This window comes from Gavialis gangeticus, unplaced genomic scaffold (assembly GCF_001723915.1).
Source record: "Gavialis gangeticus isolate Ggan-Ray unplaced genomic scaffold, GavGan_comp1, whole genome shotgun sequence".
Lineage (NCBI taxonomy): Eukaryota > Metazoa > Chordata > Crocodylia > Gavialidae > Gavialis > Gavialis gangeticus.
Genome location: NW_017729022.1, coordinates 74,363,478 through 74,379,521, shown reverse-complemented (window position 1 = coordinate 74,379,521; position 16,044 = coordinate 74,363,478). Strand labels below are relative to the sequence as shown.

General features: G+C 42.8%; 1 protein-coding gene across 6 annotated transcripts in view; it reads right to left on the bottom strand.

Annotated features, from left to right (window-relative positions):
- The window catches only part of KIAA1549 (KIAA1549 ortholog), a 283,671-nt gene that overhangs the window by 11,470 nt on the left and 256,157 nt on the right, over positions 1–16,044 (bottom strand). For 2 of the 6 annotated variants that reach the window (XM_019515386.1, XM_019515388.1), the window contains 4 exons: positions 15,080–15,406; positions 11,659–11,711; positions 7,022–7,170; positions 5,029–5,183 (listed from right to left, as the gene is read on the bottom strand). In XM_019515386.1, the coding sequence (XP_019370931.1) occupies positions 5,029–5,183; positions 7,022–7,170; positions 11,659–11,711; positions 15,080–15,406 (684 nt within the window). The remainder of the gene's footprint in view (positions 1–5,028; positions 5,184–7,021; positions 7,171–11,658; positions 11,712–15,079; positions 15,407–16,044) is intronic. The other 4 variants (XM_019515387.1, XM_019515391.1, XM_019515389.1 and 1 more) reach the window with 3 other exon arrangements.

Below are 16,044 nucleotides of genomic sequence, written 5' to 3'. Positions count from 1 at the left end.
AGGCATGGGACGGAGCTGTGGCTTGTCTGGGAGGTGCAGGGAGGTGGGGCAGCTTCTGCTGCTGCTCTCACTCTTCATTTGGGAGGGCACGGGGGGTACCCAGATCTGCATGGGGCAAGCTGGGTGGACTGGGGCCCCGTGCCCTCCCAGATAAGTGATAGGAACTGTTCTCCCCCCCAGCACTCCCTGGACAGGCTGCAGCTCCATCCTGTGCCCGCTCTGGCCCAGCTGCACAGCACCTACCCCAGCCCCACTCCCTCCCTCACAGTGGGCAGCGTTGATCAGCCCCCCCACACCCCTTCCCTCCCACCTCCCCTTCCACCACACCAGATTTACCAGCTGGATGGTAAGTCTCCACACTGCCAGGCTGTGCTCCTCACTGCCCGTGTGCTGTGCTGCAGCTGTATGTACACATGGGCATTTATTGGCCAAATTATCAGCCACTTCAGGCCAATTTCTGATATAGTCAATTTTCTTTATATCAGTGCCAATCTAATATCAGACTGATATATTGGTGCACCTCTACTTTCAGAGCAGGGACAGTCCCTATATACTTGGATAGTGTTCAGGGCAACAGGGTCTGGAGAAGTAACAGCTGAACTAGGGGAAAGTCATATGACTATTTCATTTTCCCTTTCTCTAGATTTGTCCAAGCTATACAGTTTAAGGAACACTGCTCAGGTTTAAGGCAATTTTCCAAGGTAACAAGGGTTTCACTCTGTTTGTATTCCCTGGGATTACCTACTTGTGAAACAAGAGCATCATCCTTTTGAGTGACTGTCTACACAAGGAAAAATATTAATGCACAGTAAGTTAGGGTGTAAATTAACTATATACTAGCTACCCAAAACTAACACCCTCATACGGACATTCCTAGGATGCAAAGTGTGAGGTAACCTACCCCATTTTGAAAGTGCACAGAGGCACTCTATATGCAACTTAGAGTGCTTAATAAAGAAATTCATGTGAAGTAGGCATATGGTGAACTGAATTAAGTAGAAGAGTTTAAAGTAGCAGAGGAAAAGAAGGGACATTCATTTCCAGGAAGGCAGATAAGAACACCTCCATGGCTGCCTTAATGGCTTTCACAGTGAGTGGGTAAAACTAGCAAAGGAGTTGAGAGGCTTAATGCTAAACGGATTTAAAACCTAGTTTATCAATCACAGTTAAGGAATGGACTTTGGATTTCTGTTACAGACAGAACTATGCAATTCCTTCCAATCTTACACTCTATCTAGGAAGCTCTTTTACATTCCTCAATGGCAATATAGGGTTTTGTCTTGTCTGGGGTTTTTCGGGCTTTTTGGAGGAAAAGGTGCTTTGATAGGAAGAGTGAAGGGATTTATCTTGGGCAAAGTAGGTTTTTCTAAGTGGAATCCACCTTCCCATCAAGAAAGGACCATTTTCAGTTGCTAAAGAGAACTTAGTAATTTCTTTGATTTTTCAAAGGAAAGCACATTTATTTGGTAGTGATATCCTCAAGTAATTCATACCTGCCAGTCTTTGATTAACAAATGTGACAGCTAGTCTGAATAATACTGTATTGAAAAGGGGCAAGATTTATGGACCTAATGGGGGGGGGGAGGGGAAATCGCCCATTCTTTTTGATATAGAGATCTTAACAGTAAACTAAGTTACACTCAGCATATATTAACTTATGGAGACAACATATGATTCAGCATCTTATCTAGTAAAACAGGAACTCAGTATCACCAGAACAGTTTCTTAATGGGAGTAGTGGAATATGTTTGATAGCTACAATTTATTTTTAATTTCTTTTATTTTTGGGGAGGGGTAAAAAAAGTCTGGATGATTTTTAATAGCTCATCAAAATGCAAGTGGTTGTTTTTCTACTTTTAGAGGTAATATCAGAGTTAAATAGGTTTGAAGGTATAGAAACATACAGATACACTAGCTCAAAATACCACCAAGCTGATCAGTGACAAATGCCTTAATATAGTCTATCAGTAAAAAGCTGGAAACATTTAAGCAAGTGCCAGCAGTTCCAGTTTTCTTACCTTCTCATTTTTGCGCAAAGTTTTACACTTTATATATACTTAGCAGCAATAAACATTAGTTTTGTAAGCGTTTATTCTATTTGATGCAAAGAGTGTAAACCAGGGGTGCTCAATCTCTGGCCTGCGAGACCATGTCATCCAGCCTGTGGGTCTCCGCACAGGTCCAAAAATTTGGAGACAGGAAGCAGTGGCAGAATTAATTGCAGCTCTTCTGTTGCCAAATTTCTGGACATAGCGACCCCTGTGAACTGGACCTCGATCAGGCCAGCACATGGCTGGATCTGGTATGCAGAACTGGGTTGGTATGCAGCTAGCTCTGGTACACAGGATCATACCAATCCTGTGAATTGGCCCCACACCGCTCATCTGGCCTGCAGGGCCAGAAGGCTGAGCACCACTGGTGACTATTCTCTGACTGGGCATAAGATTTGATAATGTCCTACAGGGAATAATATTGTAAATTGTCCTTGCTACAGGTCCAATCCAAAACCTACTGTAGTCAATGGAAAGTCATTCATTGACTTGGAAAAGGACTGGATCAAGCCTTAGATGAGATACGTTATACTTATTATTAAGTCACCTGCTTACCAATTTCAGGTCTGGGACACAGTTGAGAACTCCTATCTTAGAGTATGCCAGAGTTCAATCAGAGGGGGCAGATTGTAGGAACAAGAAAGAACAAACTAAAGAAAGAAAATCCAGAAAAACTCAGATCTCACTCAAGTTTATCAGGGAAGAACAACTGGTCATTCAAATGTTCCTAAGTGGAGAGGAAAACATCAGAAATATGTGGGTATGGGGAGGGTGGCAGGGAAGGAGAGCGGAAACAGGAGGAGTGTAGGTGGAAGGGTTGTAAGCATTAAATTAAATGGCATCGCAAAGGAAACTTTTAAAGATCTCTGGATGCCATTATTTCAGTAAGGAAAAATAAGAGTTCAGCATTTTGAACAAGTGAGAGAAATCAGACTGAGGATACATTATAAAAAGAAATTCCCCACTACCACAGGAAATTCTCATAATAGGGATCCAATCTTTCAGAAATCTGTCTTTTCCCTGGGAATAGTTCTCTGGTAAGGAAAGAAAGGATGAACTTTCCCACAAGAGAGACATGCAGTAGGTACTTAGGTGGGTTCTAACAAAGCATTTTGCTTGGTTTTAATCAGTGTTGTAATGGCCTGCATTTTTTTTAAATCTGAAAAAACATGTCATAAAATACTAGTATAACAACAAGCTGTTGCAATGAGGAAGCAGAATGACTACCAAAGTGGAGAACACGATTTAACTGCTAAACCAGCCAAATAAAGGGAAACGGTATTTGGCAAACCCAAACTGAGTTGACGTGTGCTTGCTTGAAATGGTACTAGATACAAAATAAGAGCAAACAAATCCTATGGAATTGGCCCAGAAGCTTTGTCATGCTGGATATGCACCCAGGATGCCAATGACAAAATGAAGAGTTGGCATACCTAGTAAAATCATTGAATGTAATATGTGGTATTAGAGAGATCCCACTGGAAGAGGATGATATATAGTTAGTGATGTCTGAAACAAACAACTGTTTGTCCAGCATCTAGCAAAATGAGGTCCTGATTCTGTCTTGGAACAGTATTGAAAATGCAGGCAATAAAACAACAACAACGATAAATGTAATGTACCACATGCAGCTGAAGAAAAAGCCAGGTTGATCAACAGTCACTGGAGCTACCTGGGGAAAAGGCTGAAGGACAAAATGAGAGCTTGCAGAGATGCCACAGAGGAGGCATGCAACAGAAGCTAGGGTTTCTCAGCTGACTAGATGAATATAAGCATGAAGATGTACATCCCTGCCAGATTGCAACAAGGTACTCAAACATCACAGTGCTAAGCACAGTAGAACTCTCCAAGCTAGACTAGGCAGATAGACCCAATGGTCTCACTAGTTGTATTTTGGCATAGTACGAGTGAAGTCATTTGTACCATGTCTAATTTGGAGAAAGGATGATCACCTATAGGTATAGAGCACCTTCAGCTGGAGCTATGGGTGCTCAGTCTCTCTCAAAAATCAGGCCTAATCTGCTTAAATTTATCATTGTCAAATCTCTCAACATTTTTCTTAAAACAACAAGGGCTATGGATTGGGTGAAGGATACAGACTGCTGAAAATATGCAGTGAAAGGCAACTCACTTCCATCCTCATAGGAGGAAGAACCTAAAGAACAATAGGTGAATAGAGATTACAGCTTGATTGTGGAACCAGCAGCATGGGCACAATGGCACAAACCCAATAAAGTACAAGGCAGCTAGCACAGGCTGGTAGGAGTATGGGAAAGGCTTACAGACCAAAAGTAGGAGATGGGTGGCAGGTAGTCACAGGGAAATACAAAATATTGGCTAATAGTACAACATTTATAATGTAAATCAAGTCTGATATCTAGAAGCAGCACTTGCAAGAATATTTGTATCAGAGTGTCTCCTCAGATAGTACAGATAAGGGCACAGAGTGATTGTTGACAGGCAAAACAACTTTTTTGGAAATTACTTTACTGCTATGCATGATACCTTTACCTCTGCACTCAGTAGCCCAAATGCCCACTGGTGTGAACTGGTCCAGAAGTCAATGGACCTCTGACCATTTATACCAGCAGAGAATCTAAGACATGTAGCTCAGTGTTTTCTATCCACAGTTATTCCAGGCTGAAGACAGATATTTCAAAGAAGAGAGCAAAAAATAGAATCCACCTCTGTTGGAGCTCAGAGGTAGAAGGGGTGACCCGCAATCAGAAAACTGTGGATAAAGACCTGAGTGAGAAAGTAGTTAGGGATAAGCAAGCAAAAGAGTTTAGAAAAGCAAAAGGTGAGAGAGCAACAAGCAAGAGTGGTGAGAAGAGCCAGTGGAGGTGAGAAGAGTGAGCAAAGGGTATCAGGGAAGCAAAGAAAGGAATCCGGGGAAGAAACTCCTAATAGTGACTAAGGCAACAATTTAGCTGAACATGATATTTCAAAAGCTATTTAAATGCGAAACAGTACTCACTGCATCTCGCCTAGCAAATTCATCTTCTCCACGGTACTGGGGCCACCCTGCTCCCCCAGGCTGGCCATGCCCTGCTCTGCCTGAGGGCACCTCCACTGGTTGAGCTCCGATTCTGCTAGCAATTCCCACCTGAGTGAGGTGCTGTATCTGAGAACCTTAAAAGCAAATATTGGGTTTTTTCACCTTTATACACAGTTAAGTTTGCAGGGCAGACAAATTGACAATACACAGTTTTTTGGAAGGAACGGAGGCAGGTGGAAAGAGGAGCTCAGCATCTATTGAACTCACTTATCAGGGTCATCAGGTAGGAGACTAGGAATGTATTGTAGGCAGGTTATTTGCTGCTGGCATAGCTCATTCAGTTTGGTGCTTTTTATTCCCCTTCTTTTCACCGATGGAAAATACCTCATGACTCTGGTATCCCATGCATTAAGTGCACTGCATCCCACAAGTGAGAGTCATTAAAACAAAATCTAAAGGAAGCCCTTAATTTTTCATAATGGCTATCTGGCAGCAAAGAAAAACATTTGCTATAATGGCACATCTAAGCTGCATCACCTCAGCAGGACTCTAACTGCAAGTTGTTCTGTGTCCCATCCCTCAGAGTAACAGAACGTATGGCTACACGTTTATTTTTTTCCAGCATTGCTTTGGGATTAAATATTAAACAGCACTGCCATTGACCAATGGGAAGGTCACTGCATACGATACTTGCTTTATTAACTTGGTCTGGAAGCTTCCTGTCACCCTCATCCTCCCCACTACTCTGGTATTCAGGAGAAAGCAATCACAATCATCAAATGAGACATTTGGCAACTTGACAGCTCCCCCTTCCCTCCTGCCCCTTCGCCCCCCAAATTTCCTCCTTTGAGAGGACAAAGGTTTTCTGTAAATATGTCAGGAGTAAACTAATCTTTAAATGGCCCTAGACACCTTTTGGAAAACTCTGAGAAACATGAGCTGCTTTTACTTCGTAACTGAGTCCAAATGTATACGCACGCCTGTGTGCGTGTACGCGCATGCAAGACATTGGCAAGCTGCCTAATTTACATGCAAAATTCATGTTACTATTTTTCCTCAAAAGCATATGTGAAAATTATAGCTACTTGTACTTTCTTAGTTGAGGAATAGGAACTGGTCATTTGAATTCATCATTTAGGACATGATATAAACATGGAAAAAAAACATTAAGAGCACACCCACCACCTTCACCTGCACAATTATAGGCAGAGAACAACTACAGGACAAATTTAGAACCATCTCAACTATGATGTGAATATATTTAATTTAGAAACCACAGGGCGGGGGGCACCATGTTTTAGCATTTTTGTTTTCTGGAGGTAAGTTAATTGTCAGATTTACATGAGAACAGAATTTCAGAGGAAGACTCTCACTCTCTCTCTCCCACTCACTTCATCCCTATGTAAAATTAGAATACTGTGTAAATATTACTGATGGCTGCTGTGGAAGTCATAGCACAGTCAGAGAAAATGATTTCATGGTGGAAGCAAAAATACATGAAATCTCCAGCTACTAAAAGATCCTGTTTCTATGTTAAAGTTTCACGTAATAAGAAAGATGTAGGATCAATTGGCAAAATTGATTCTGAGCAGAATGTTTCTTCAGACTCTTCTAGAAGACAGGAGTTCATATTTAATTTTACACAAAAATGACACACCACTTCGTAATGAAAACAGCATTCACTGAACTCTCCTTTGGATACTGCAGTTATTTCCTACTCTCAGGTTGACTTCACACAAGAAAAATGTGTATGTGTTTGTATGCATTTCCCATAGGATAAAAAGTACATGTAATCCCACTATAAAACCCCGATAAAGGTAAACCCCCTGTAGTTTTGACTACAAGGTCCTCTGTTCCTACTCACCCACCGACCAGTGCATACTGTTAACATTGCCTAACTGCTTCTTAGCATCTTCTTTTGAAAAAGGTGTAATATTTAATTTCAGCACATGTTCAGTAATCCCCAAAGTACCTGCAGTGCTTCCAACTGGCCGTGGTCGTGCCACTGATGGTGTTTCTTCAGAGTATACCCCTCTGGCAGAATACTGAGCATCAGACTGTTGGTGGTCTGGGTGCATTAACTCTGAAGACTGAAGGAAGCCTGGGCCAAAATTTTGTCTGCTGGCAAAACAAGAACATAAGATTACATGGACTGAACTTTCAAGCATAAAAAAAAATCATGTATGCTGTCCCTTGCACTTAACATTACTATGATCACTCTGATGCATGGCTTTATCTTAACTGTTGCAAAACGAACCACACTTTACTCATATAACAGCCTTTCATAACATGCCCTTCACAAAAACAGACTCACAAGGATTGCAATACAAGAGTTTTGCACAAGTGTTTTCTTCTTATATTGGGGCTGCTTCAAAACTCTTAAAGAATCAGAAATATAGACTGTAAAACTCACCACCAGCTAAACTTCATTTGCTTATATTAGATATCTATTTGGTCCAAAACTCCAGGGCAGCTGATTCTCAACCAGGGGACCATGGCACCTTGGGGTACCTTAAGATCCTTTCGAGGGTGCCACAGAGTGCCACACAATGTTAGCACTGTTAGGTATGCAAACACAATTCACAAGATAAAACCAGAGATTTCAAATAGGATTCTATAGTGTTTAAAACATTCTGACTTGTGGTCTTTCTGAGTTCTTTTCAACAGAAGAATTGCTCTAGTATTTTTCTGCAGTCAAAATATAAGTGAATAGTAAGAGCTTGTATTTTCTGAAGCGTGCCTCAAGTTAAAGTGGTTGAGAACCACTGCTTTGTGGGCAAGCATTCCTGGGTTTAGGACTTGTCGTTAAATCAATCAATCAGAAGAAACTACAAAATGTTGCTTGCATTTCACGAAGTCCAAGGTCTTTTATGGGATCTCTACTGTCTGGCACGTCTTTGTTTTGTTGTGCTCTGGAAATCTGTGACTATTTAAGACATATCATATAAAGTTGTGTCACAGACAGTTGACCCGAGCAGGGTGCGGGGCCCGGGGCAAATCAGCCCATGCGGGGCCCTGCCTCTGCCCCGATCCCATGTGCCCTAGACCCAAAGAAGCTGCCACCACCATCTGCAGCAGCGGTATTGGCAGCAGGGGGTGGGGAGGTAGTGAGCGGCTGGACGTGAAGCCGGCGGTGGCAGCACAGAGTCACCACGACCACTCTGCCCAGCTCCATAGGGTGCCCAGCGGTCACCCTGATTCATGCCCCCAGGGACAGCCCTGGTCACAGAACAGCGAAAGATTAAGATTTTCTTTGGCATGACCATGGAAAGGCACTCTCTTTACGTGGAGATAAGAACTTCATGAGTATCTGTTTACTAAGAACACTTAAAAATATGAAGGTGACTTTAGCATGACTAAATGGTGCCAGCTGAGATTACTGGAGAGGAAAGCCTACTGTTTATTCAAAGAACTAGTGCAGGGCAGGCAGCCCAACAGCTGACTTTCCTACACTTCTTGTCAACATGCCTCAAACATGAGTTGTAGAGCTCATGTTTTAAGAACGAAGAGACAGCTTATCTATTTCTAAGCTCCTCCACTAACACACTCAGCATGGTGTCAGCTCGTACTTATTGTGAGAGTGCTCTGCGTCACATGGACAACTATGCAGTCCTCTACAGTGTGGTTCCTGCAATGAACTGTGCACAGGCACGTTCCCACATATAGTCTGTTCAAGGATTGGGATCTAAGTTCAATACTATATTCATCACCACAGTACCTAAGAAACTCTTTCCTAGCAATGAACTGAAGCTCACTCATCTATTCACTTTCAACATAGGCCATTTAACAGTCACACGACTCTATGGGATACAAGTTATTATTGGCACAGGCTGTCTGAACTGCTGACCTACCTATGAAAGGCTCAGAAGGCTATATGGTTCTGAAAGTTGGTAATGGAATCTGTAGCTTAATTGGGAGATATCAGCCGTTTAAAAGCAAACTATCAGATGATTTAGCATATAACATACAAGAAATAATACCAAAAGGTTAAACAGTAACATTTTTATTTGGGAGTTGTCAGACTCCTTTGGACATGATTCCCAACTGTACACTCAGCAACTCCAAGGAATCAATTTTCAACCCAGCTGCATAAACTTATGGGGGAGTTAGAATAGCTGCTCACGGATAGTCAGTGCTTGACGATGCCCAGTTAGGGTTTTATCATTGCTGCGAGTACAAGTGCTTACTAAGAGCAAGAAAAATACTTATATGGCATTTCATGCCTACAGCACAAAATTAGAGCTTTATGAAGTTATTGCCATCATTGCTGAGGTTACCAAAATTACTGCTGAATGGATTTTGGGGGATGTCTTCCTTTTTATTGCTAGTTTTATAGTTAAGAGGGCAAGTTTAGCAGCATTTCTTAAGCCCCCCAGACCCATCCTTCCATAAGTCTCATTGCAACAGAATGCTTCTAATTCCAGTGAATATACACTGTGGGGGAAAAAAAACTTTGCAAATCAATCTTTCCATATAAGCACTGTCAGTGTGCATAAGTTTGCTGTACCCCACATAGTGCATCATGTAGCACTCACTGCATGGTCAAGGTTGCCTCTATATTCACACAACAGGGGAGTGACCTCTTAGAAGAAGCCTTTCTATGCAAGCTGGTTCCAGCCCATTAAAGATGTTGATTACATTAGGCCATAGAAAAGGAAGCAATCTGGTTTTCTGCCATTCACTGCTATTTAAACCATTGGACCATGACATTAATAATGGCCACCTACCACAGCAACTTCAGATTTATTTTTCTTCCTAATTTTGCAGCCTTGTACACTGTTTCTGGCAGTTAAATTATTGTCACCATGAGCACAGAACACGTTCCTTGAATACAACAACTGTTTCCTTTGTATGCCCATAGTTCAAAGGAAAAAGGATCCTATGCTCTACATCGTCTTTATACAATCCTTCCTGGGCAGGTCCATGCGCTTTCAGGTTTATTTTAACCCTAGGCACTGGTAAGTTCTGAGTTTGCACCACACTAACCCCTATAACAATGTGTAATTTAAGAAAAGCTAAACTGCCTGTATCAAGGGGCTCATAAGCTTTTGAGTAAGGAATATGCTATAGAGACACTTTGTCTTGAGCAAAGGTTTGACTACTGGCTACATAGCTTTCTACCATAAGGTGACCTCATTGAATCTTGGACTGCTTGAAAGTGAATGAAAATCCTTAACAACTAATATCAACTGGCAACCTACACCACAGTGTGCTGGTGTTTACCGTACGTAATCCACAAAGTGTTGGAATCCCCCCCAAAAAACGCTTTCTCAGTCCATACCATTTCTTACTTCAGTCAGGTAAACTACCAACTGTGTCAGTGTGAAATTAAGTCCTTAATAAACAAATACACAGTGATGATTACCCTCTCTCTTTTTAGAGGCAATCCTTTCAGAAGAGGAGCCAGGCATAAGGGCAGATGAAAATTCTCTGGACCCGTTCTGTAGACAGAAGACTCCAGCAGCTACAGCTGTCAAAATAGGTCCCTTTACAAGTCCTATTTTTATCTATGTTTTATTTATAACTCCCTTACGGCAAAGTTGGGTCACTGTGTGGAAAGGAAAATAAGATTTAAGACCAAACCAAAGATCAGACCCCAACTTTCTCCTGGAGCTTGGTCCTTGGGTCTACTTTTCGGTTTGCAGATAATGAAGACTTTGCTGTGGGTAAAAGGATGCAACTTATTCCCAATCAAATCTTTTGTGGTTATGTAGAAAATAACAAAAAAAATCCTAGTAGGAAATTTGGAATTGGCAGCTAAAGGAAACATGTCTGCTGTAAATCTTACATAAAAATCTCTCTTCTCTGTTCACATGGGCTGGGATTTATCTGCCTGATAACAGCAATTACTCCAGAGTACATGTGGAGCTGCAAAATGATATCTACAAAGATTCTAGTCTCTATGTATATAGCACACGCATGGGAGATCGGATTATTTTATAACAGCAATACCTGCTGTAACTGAAGTAGTGCTCCTCATACTCTGCAGGCCAGCATAGAAGGGAATATAAAAAGAGGACAGCTGCAACAGCCTTTCAGTGCCTTTATCAACAGGGACAGCTATAGGTATTGTAAAGATCAGGATGGAGAGCAATCTATGGGATCTATGTGAACAATACGTCTTGAAAAAAATCACGTTACTGTTCCTTATAAAACAAATGTCCACATGGATTCCACTCTAGGTGCCTAATAAGAAGTTCCCTCAGTAGGAGACAACTCACTTGAAGAGCAAATGCAGAAGAGCTCTACCAGATCCGGTGCTTGATCTGGAACCTGTTCTAAGCGACAGTGGGAGAAGAATCTGTGAATGGAGGTTCAGGTAGCCGCTCTGAGTACTGGAACATCAGCTCATATTTGGAAGTTTCTCTCTGAAGCTATCACAACCAGAAACCCATTCCTTTTTAATGAAAGCTTGGACTCTGCATTTCAAGTGCAGTGTGCTGGCCACATAAATACATTATGTCAGTGAAATCTGGCCTGCAGCCTATCTGTTTGACAGATTTATACTGTACTTCAGCACAACCGGACCCTCTTCCTCCTCCACTGCATTCTAACCTTGTAAAAGTACTAAAATAGAAATAAATAATAATTCTATCAACAGAAGGCTACCTCTGCATCAGTCCTGGTGCTGCCGGAGGAGTCATTCCAAATTCTGGGTATCTCTGTTGGAAGAATTAAGTACATTAATAAAAATAAAGTAGTACAAGAAGTTCTGGGAAGTGCATCTCCAACCGTACAATGCCTGTTTATGTTTTTGATGTCTGTTCATGACCCTTAGGTTACTTATCAGCCTTTTGAAAATATGTTCTCTGACTTGCAAGCTCAAGGGCCCCTCTAATGACTTAAAAGCTGAGGTTTTACTTTACCTATTGATGGTGGAGAGAAGCAATGGCGTACAGGTAGTGCTAAACCTTAACCTCTTTAACTTTGTTCAACCTAGTGTACTTGTTTAATTTACCCCCAACCTTGAAGAAAGTCTAATGTCTGGACTACAGGATTTGGTGTTCAGACTTCAGGGCTTTGCATCCCAGTTTTCCCACTGAACCTGGGGACTGTAGGCAACTAACTTAATATTTATGGATTAGATCCAAAAACATGATTCAGGCCATTGCAATTTAGGCAGAACCTCAGACACTTAAGTCCAAGGGAGTGAGGCACAAAAACCCCACCTGACTGTTCGGGGGGCTAGGCTTTCGCCATGAAAGTTATCCTACAGACTCTTATAGTTCTCGATGCATTCTCAAACTTACATTTGGTATTCAAAAATCAAGTGCCCCTGCATCTAAGTTCCTGGAGCAACTTGATCCAGTAGGTGTGCTCTGTGACTATCAAACACATTGGCAGTACTGAGTCCAGCACAAAGTGCAGCTGCCACAGCCACTTTTATTCAAAGCCTGGCAGTGGGGAAAACCTAACTTGTATGCAATAACTTAGCACTTAGAGCAGTTACCCAGGAAGTGGGAGAGCTGGATTACAGGACCCCTCACAGCCTGTAAGGGGAAAACTCACATCTCCCACATCCTTGCCATCAGTCAATAGGATAAGCTGGGATCGGGACACTCAACTCTCGTATGGCAAAGTTATGCCACTGTGTGGGAAGGAAAACAAGATTCATAAGACCAACAAGTAGGAGGATGAATGTATCCAATAATGAGGATCATCCCCTGGAAAAGGGAGTAAGGGATTATAGTCTTATTTCTGAGGTAACTGCTTTACCCACTGGAATATTAAAAAGAAAAGAAAGAGCCAATACCCAATACTTGAAGGAATAACATAGGTGCCCAAGTTCAAGCAGCTGGTTCAGGATGTGAATCCTATACTCATGTAAGCACCTAACTGAAGCTGCCATTAGGTGAATTAAGGCTAGGGAAGACGGGGGATTTCAGAGAGTCACTAGTCAACACTTTTTATGGTACAGCTTGAGATCCCAAAATGCCATAACATATGCTGAAGGAGGAAGAACCCTTCCATGCCAAAGCCAGACCTACTAGTCAGAGCACTCTCAGCTCCAACATCAGGTATGGGGCCCTAGGGTCCACCCTCCTTACAAGTAGCAAGGACCACCCTTACCTACCTGTGATCTAAATACACATCTGGGACTCCTAACACCCCCAAGCAGAAAGGCAGCTACAAATCTTGTCCATTCCCAAACCCTAAAACTAACCCTAACTGTTGCTTGGACCACTAGAGCAGCCTCAACCTTAAACCCAGGCAGGAGACCCCCAAGCAGCCTGATCACAGGAAAGTCCATGCTATCAGCTTGGAGTGCCCCCAAACCCTATCCCTCAGCCTAGCATAGGTAGGTAAGGCAGTTCATGATAGTAGTAAGTGGAACGGATCCCGAGACCTCTCACCAAGGGTTAAGGTTAGGAGGGCTCCCAGCGGAGGGGTCCAGCTCAGGGATGGGAGGGTTCCTCTTACTCCAGCATACACTGTGGCAGCTAGGGATCCCTATGCTGAGCTTAGCATCGGGGTTTGAGGCCTCTCTAAACTACTTCCTGTGGTTAGGCTGCATGTGGCCTTCTGCTTGGGGCTAGGGTTGAGGCTGCTGGAACATTCTGACCTTGGGTAGAGTTAATGTTAGAGATCAAGGTTTGGAGCCATATTTCTGACTGGGAGTGTAGGACCCTCAGAGCTGTGGCACTGGTAAGCAGTAGAGATGTGTGAAGCAGGCAGTATTTGATTCAGATTCGGCCCGATTCAGGGGATGGGGATTCGATTTGCTGATTCAGATCACTGTGCCGATTCGATTCAGCTGAATCTGAAGATTCGATTCCGATTCAGAGAACCAACAATTTGGCCATAGACACAGCTTTAGATGTTTTTTCTATGTACCTTGAGGTACCAGGCACACTGTGATGCTGAGGTACCACCGTGAATACTGTGATGCTGGGGTGGATGGAGCATCTCACGGGAGCGCAGGAGGGATCCCCCACACGCTCAGCGGTGGACTTGGAAGTGGACTGGAAATACTTCAGCAAAATCGGCCGTGGGGGGACCCCAGGTGCCCCCCCAGACCCAGAAGGCACTAGTGACCGAGCCAGGGGGTGGGCGGGTCCCCTGCGCACTCCGTGGCAGACCCAGAAGTGGACCGGATGTACTTCTGGTCCACTGCCAGGTTCACTGCCAAGCATGTGGGGGACAACCCTTGTGCTCCCGTGGGATGGTCCGTCTGCCCCACCATCTCAGTGTTCACAAGCCCCACCTGGTACCTCAAAATACGTAGAAAAAACTTGTAAAGCTGTGTCTATGGCCCAATTGTCAAATCTCTCCAAATCGAATTGGAGGCTTCCGATTTGATCTGGAGAGATTAATGGGTCTCCTGATTTGATTCAGATTAGGAGATCTGGCAGCCGAATCGGGCCGAATTTCCTCTGAATTGAATCAGCGACTGAAGCTTCACATAGCCCTAGTAAGTAGGGCTCCCTACCAGGGCACCTATGGTTCATGTGCTAGGTTCAGAGAGTCCCATTCTCAGGTGCCTGACTCTCCCTTTTTACTGTCTAAGGAACATTGGCACCTAATATGGGTTTCTAAATTCTAGTCCCTATGCTAGGTCTCTAAATTCCTTTGTAGATCTGGACTTTTGTGTCTCAACGTAGCTTCTGTAAAAGGCATTAAAGACAATACTCTTCTATCTCAGGGGAATGATGAGTTAAAGCTGTCTAAGCATACTGATGTCCTGGTTCGAAAAATGCCCAAAATGGACTATCTTGTCTCTTGGTGGCTTTGTGTACTCAGCTGAAACAGCCTTTAGAAAATAAACTGTCATTGTTAAAATACTTTGAGCTGTGAAATATTACATCTGAGTGGAACAGAAATAGTTCTCCTAAAAGAGAACTCCTATACAATGTTCACATGGAAAAATAAATCAAAAGTTTAATAAGCAAGTTCTCCAATTTGCTCAGGTCTGTCTCTGAACACCTCTGGCTCCAGTTATTGCATGAGCCAAAAGGTACAACAATAGCGACTATGGCTCAACTGGTTCCAATTTCCTGGCCAGAAAAGCCTTTCCAAATACATCACTCACATTAAATGGGTTGTTTGCTGTCTGAGGTGGACCATATGATGAGCCCCATTGGGTGCATGAAGTTCCCTTCCCTGCTCGAGCAGGAACGTTGTTTACTGGCTGTCCAGCAGAGACCCCAGGTGGTGTGACGGCAGTGGAAGTGGCTGCTTGGCTGCTAGGAGCCACCAGGGCAAAAGCATCATCCAAAAGAGAGTGCATTGTTTGCCGGGCTTCTTCAATAGATGGCTGTGGAGGGATGTATTGGGATGCTGAGTGGGGAAGCAAACCTGGGTACTTCCCAAGATCAACAGATGATGTCTGTGGTTCTGCTGGCAGGTCAGGGTCCGACTATGAAGAACAGAAGAAACATAAGCAGAAGGCAGACAGCTTTTCTTAAAAGAATCTCAAATCACTGTTAAATTTTGAAAAATTATTATTAATGTGTCTATCAAAACCAAAAGGAGATTGGAAAGCATCTGTACAACAAAAGTCAAACACGACTTGCCCAATTCTTCTGCAAGAGAAAGATTCTAAATACTACAAAAATAATTCAAATGCTTCAGACACTTGAACCTATATTGTCATATTAGGTGAGGTATTTTTCACAAGACAGTGACCAAGTTCGACTAGATTACAATATGCTGGTTTGTGAATAGGTGGGGGCCCGTACTCGTATAGTGAACTCTGACTCACTATAGGAGGTAACACTCTCTAAAACAACTTTCCTCTCAATCTTTGAACTGGTAAGGAGTGAATTAAGCATTCATGTCACAACCAAGTGCATTAGCAGAAATGCTAAACCAATTACTGCTTCTCCCCAGCAACACATGAAAGGGGTTATTAAACAGCAAAGCCATCAGCTATATGGAACCTGAGCTCAGGTACATCACCTTAAAGAGATGCACAACAGTGCTTAGTGGCACCAATTACTTGACATCATCTTGACACATCCATCACAATTACTACCTGTGATCTTTTCCTTAGGA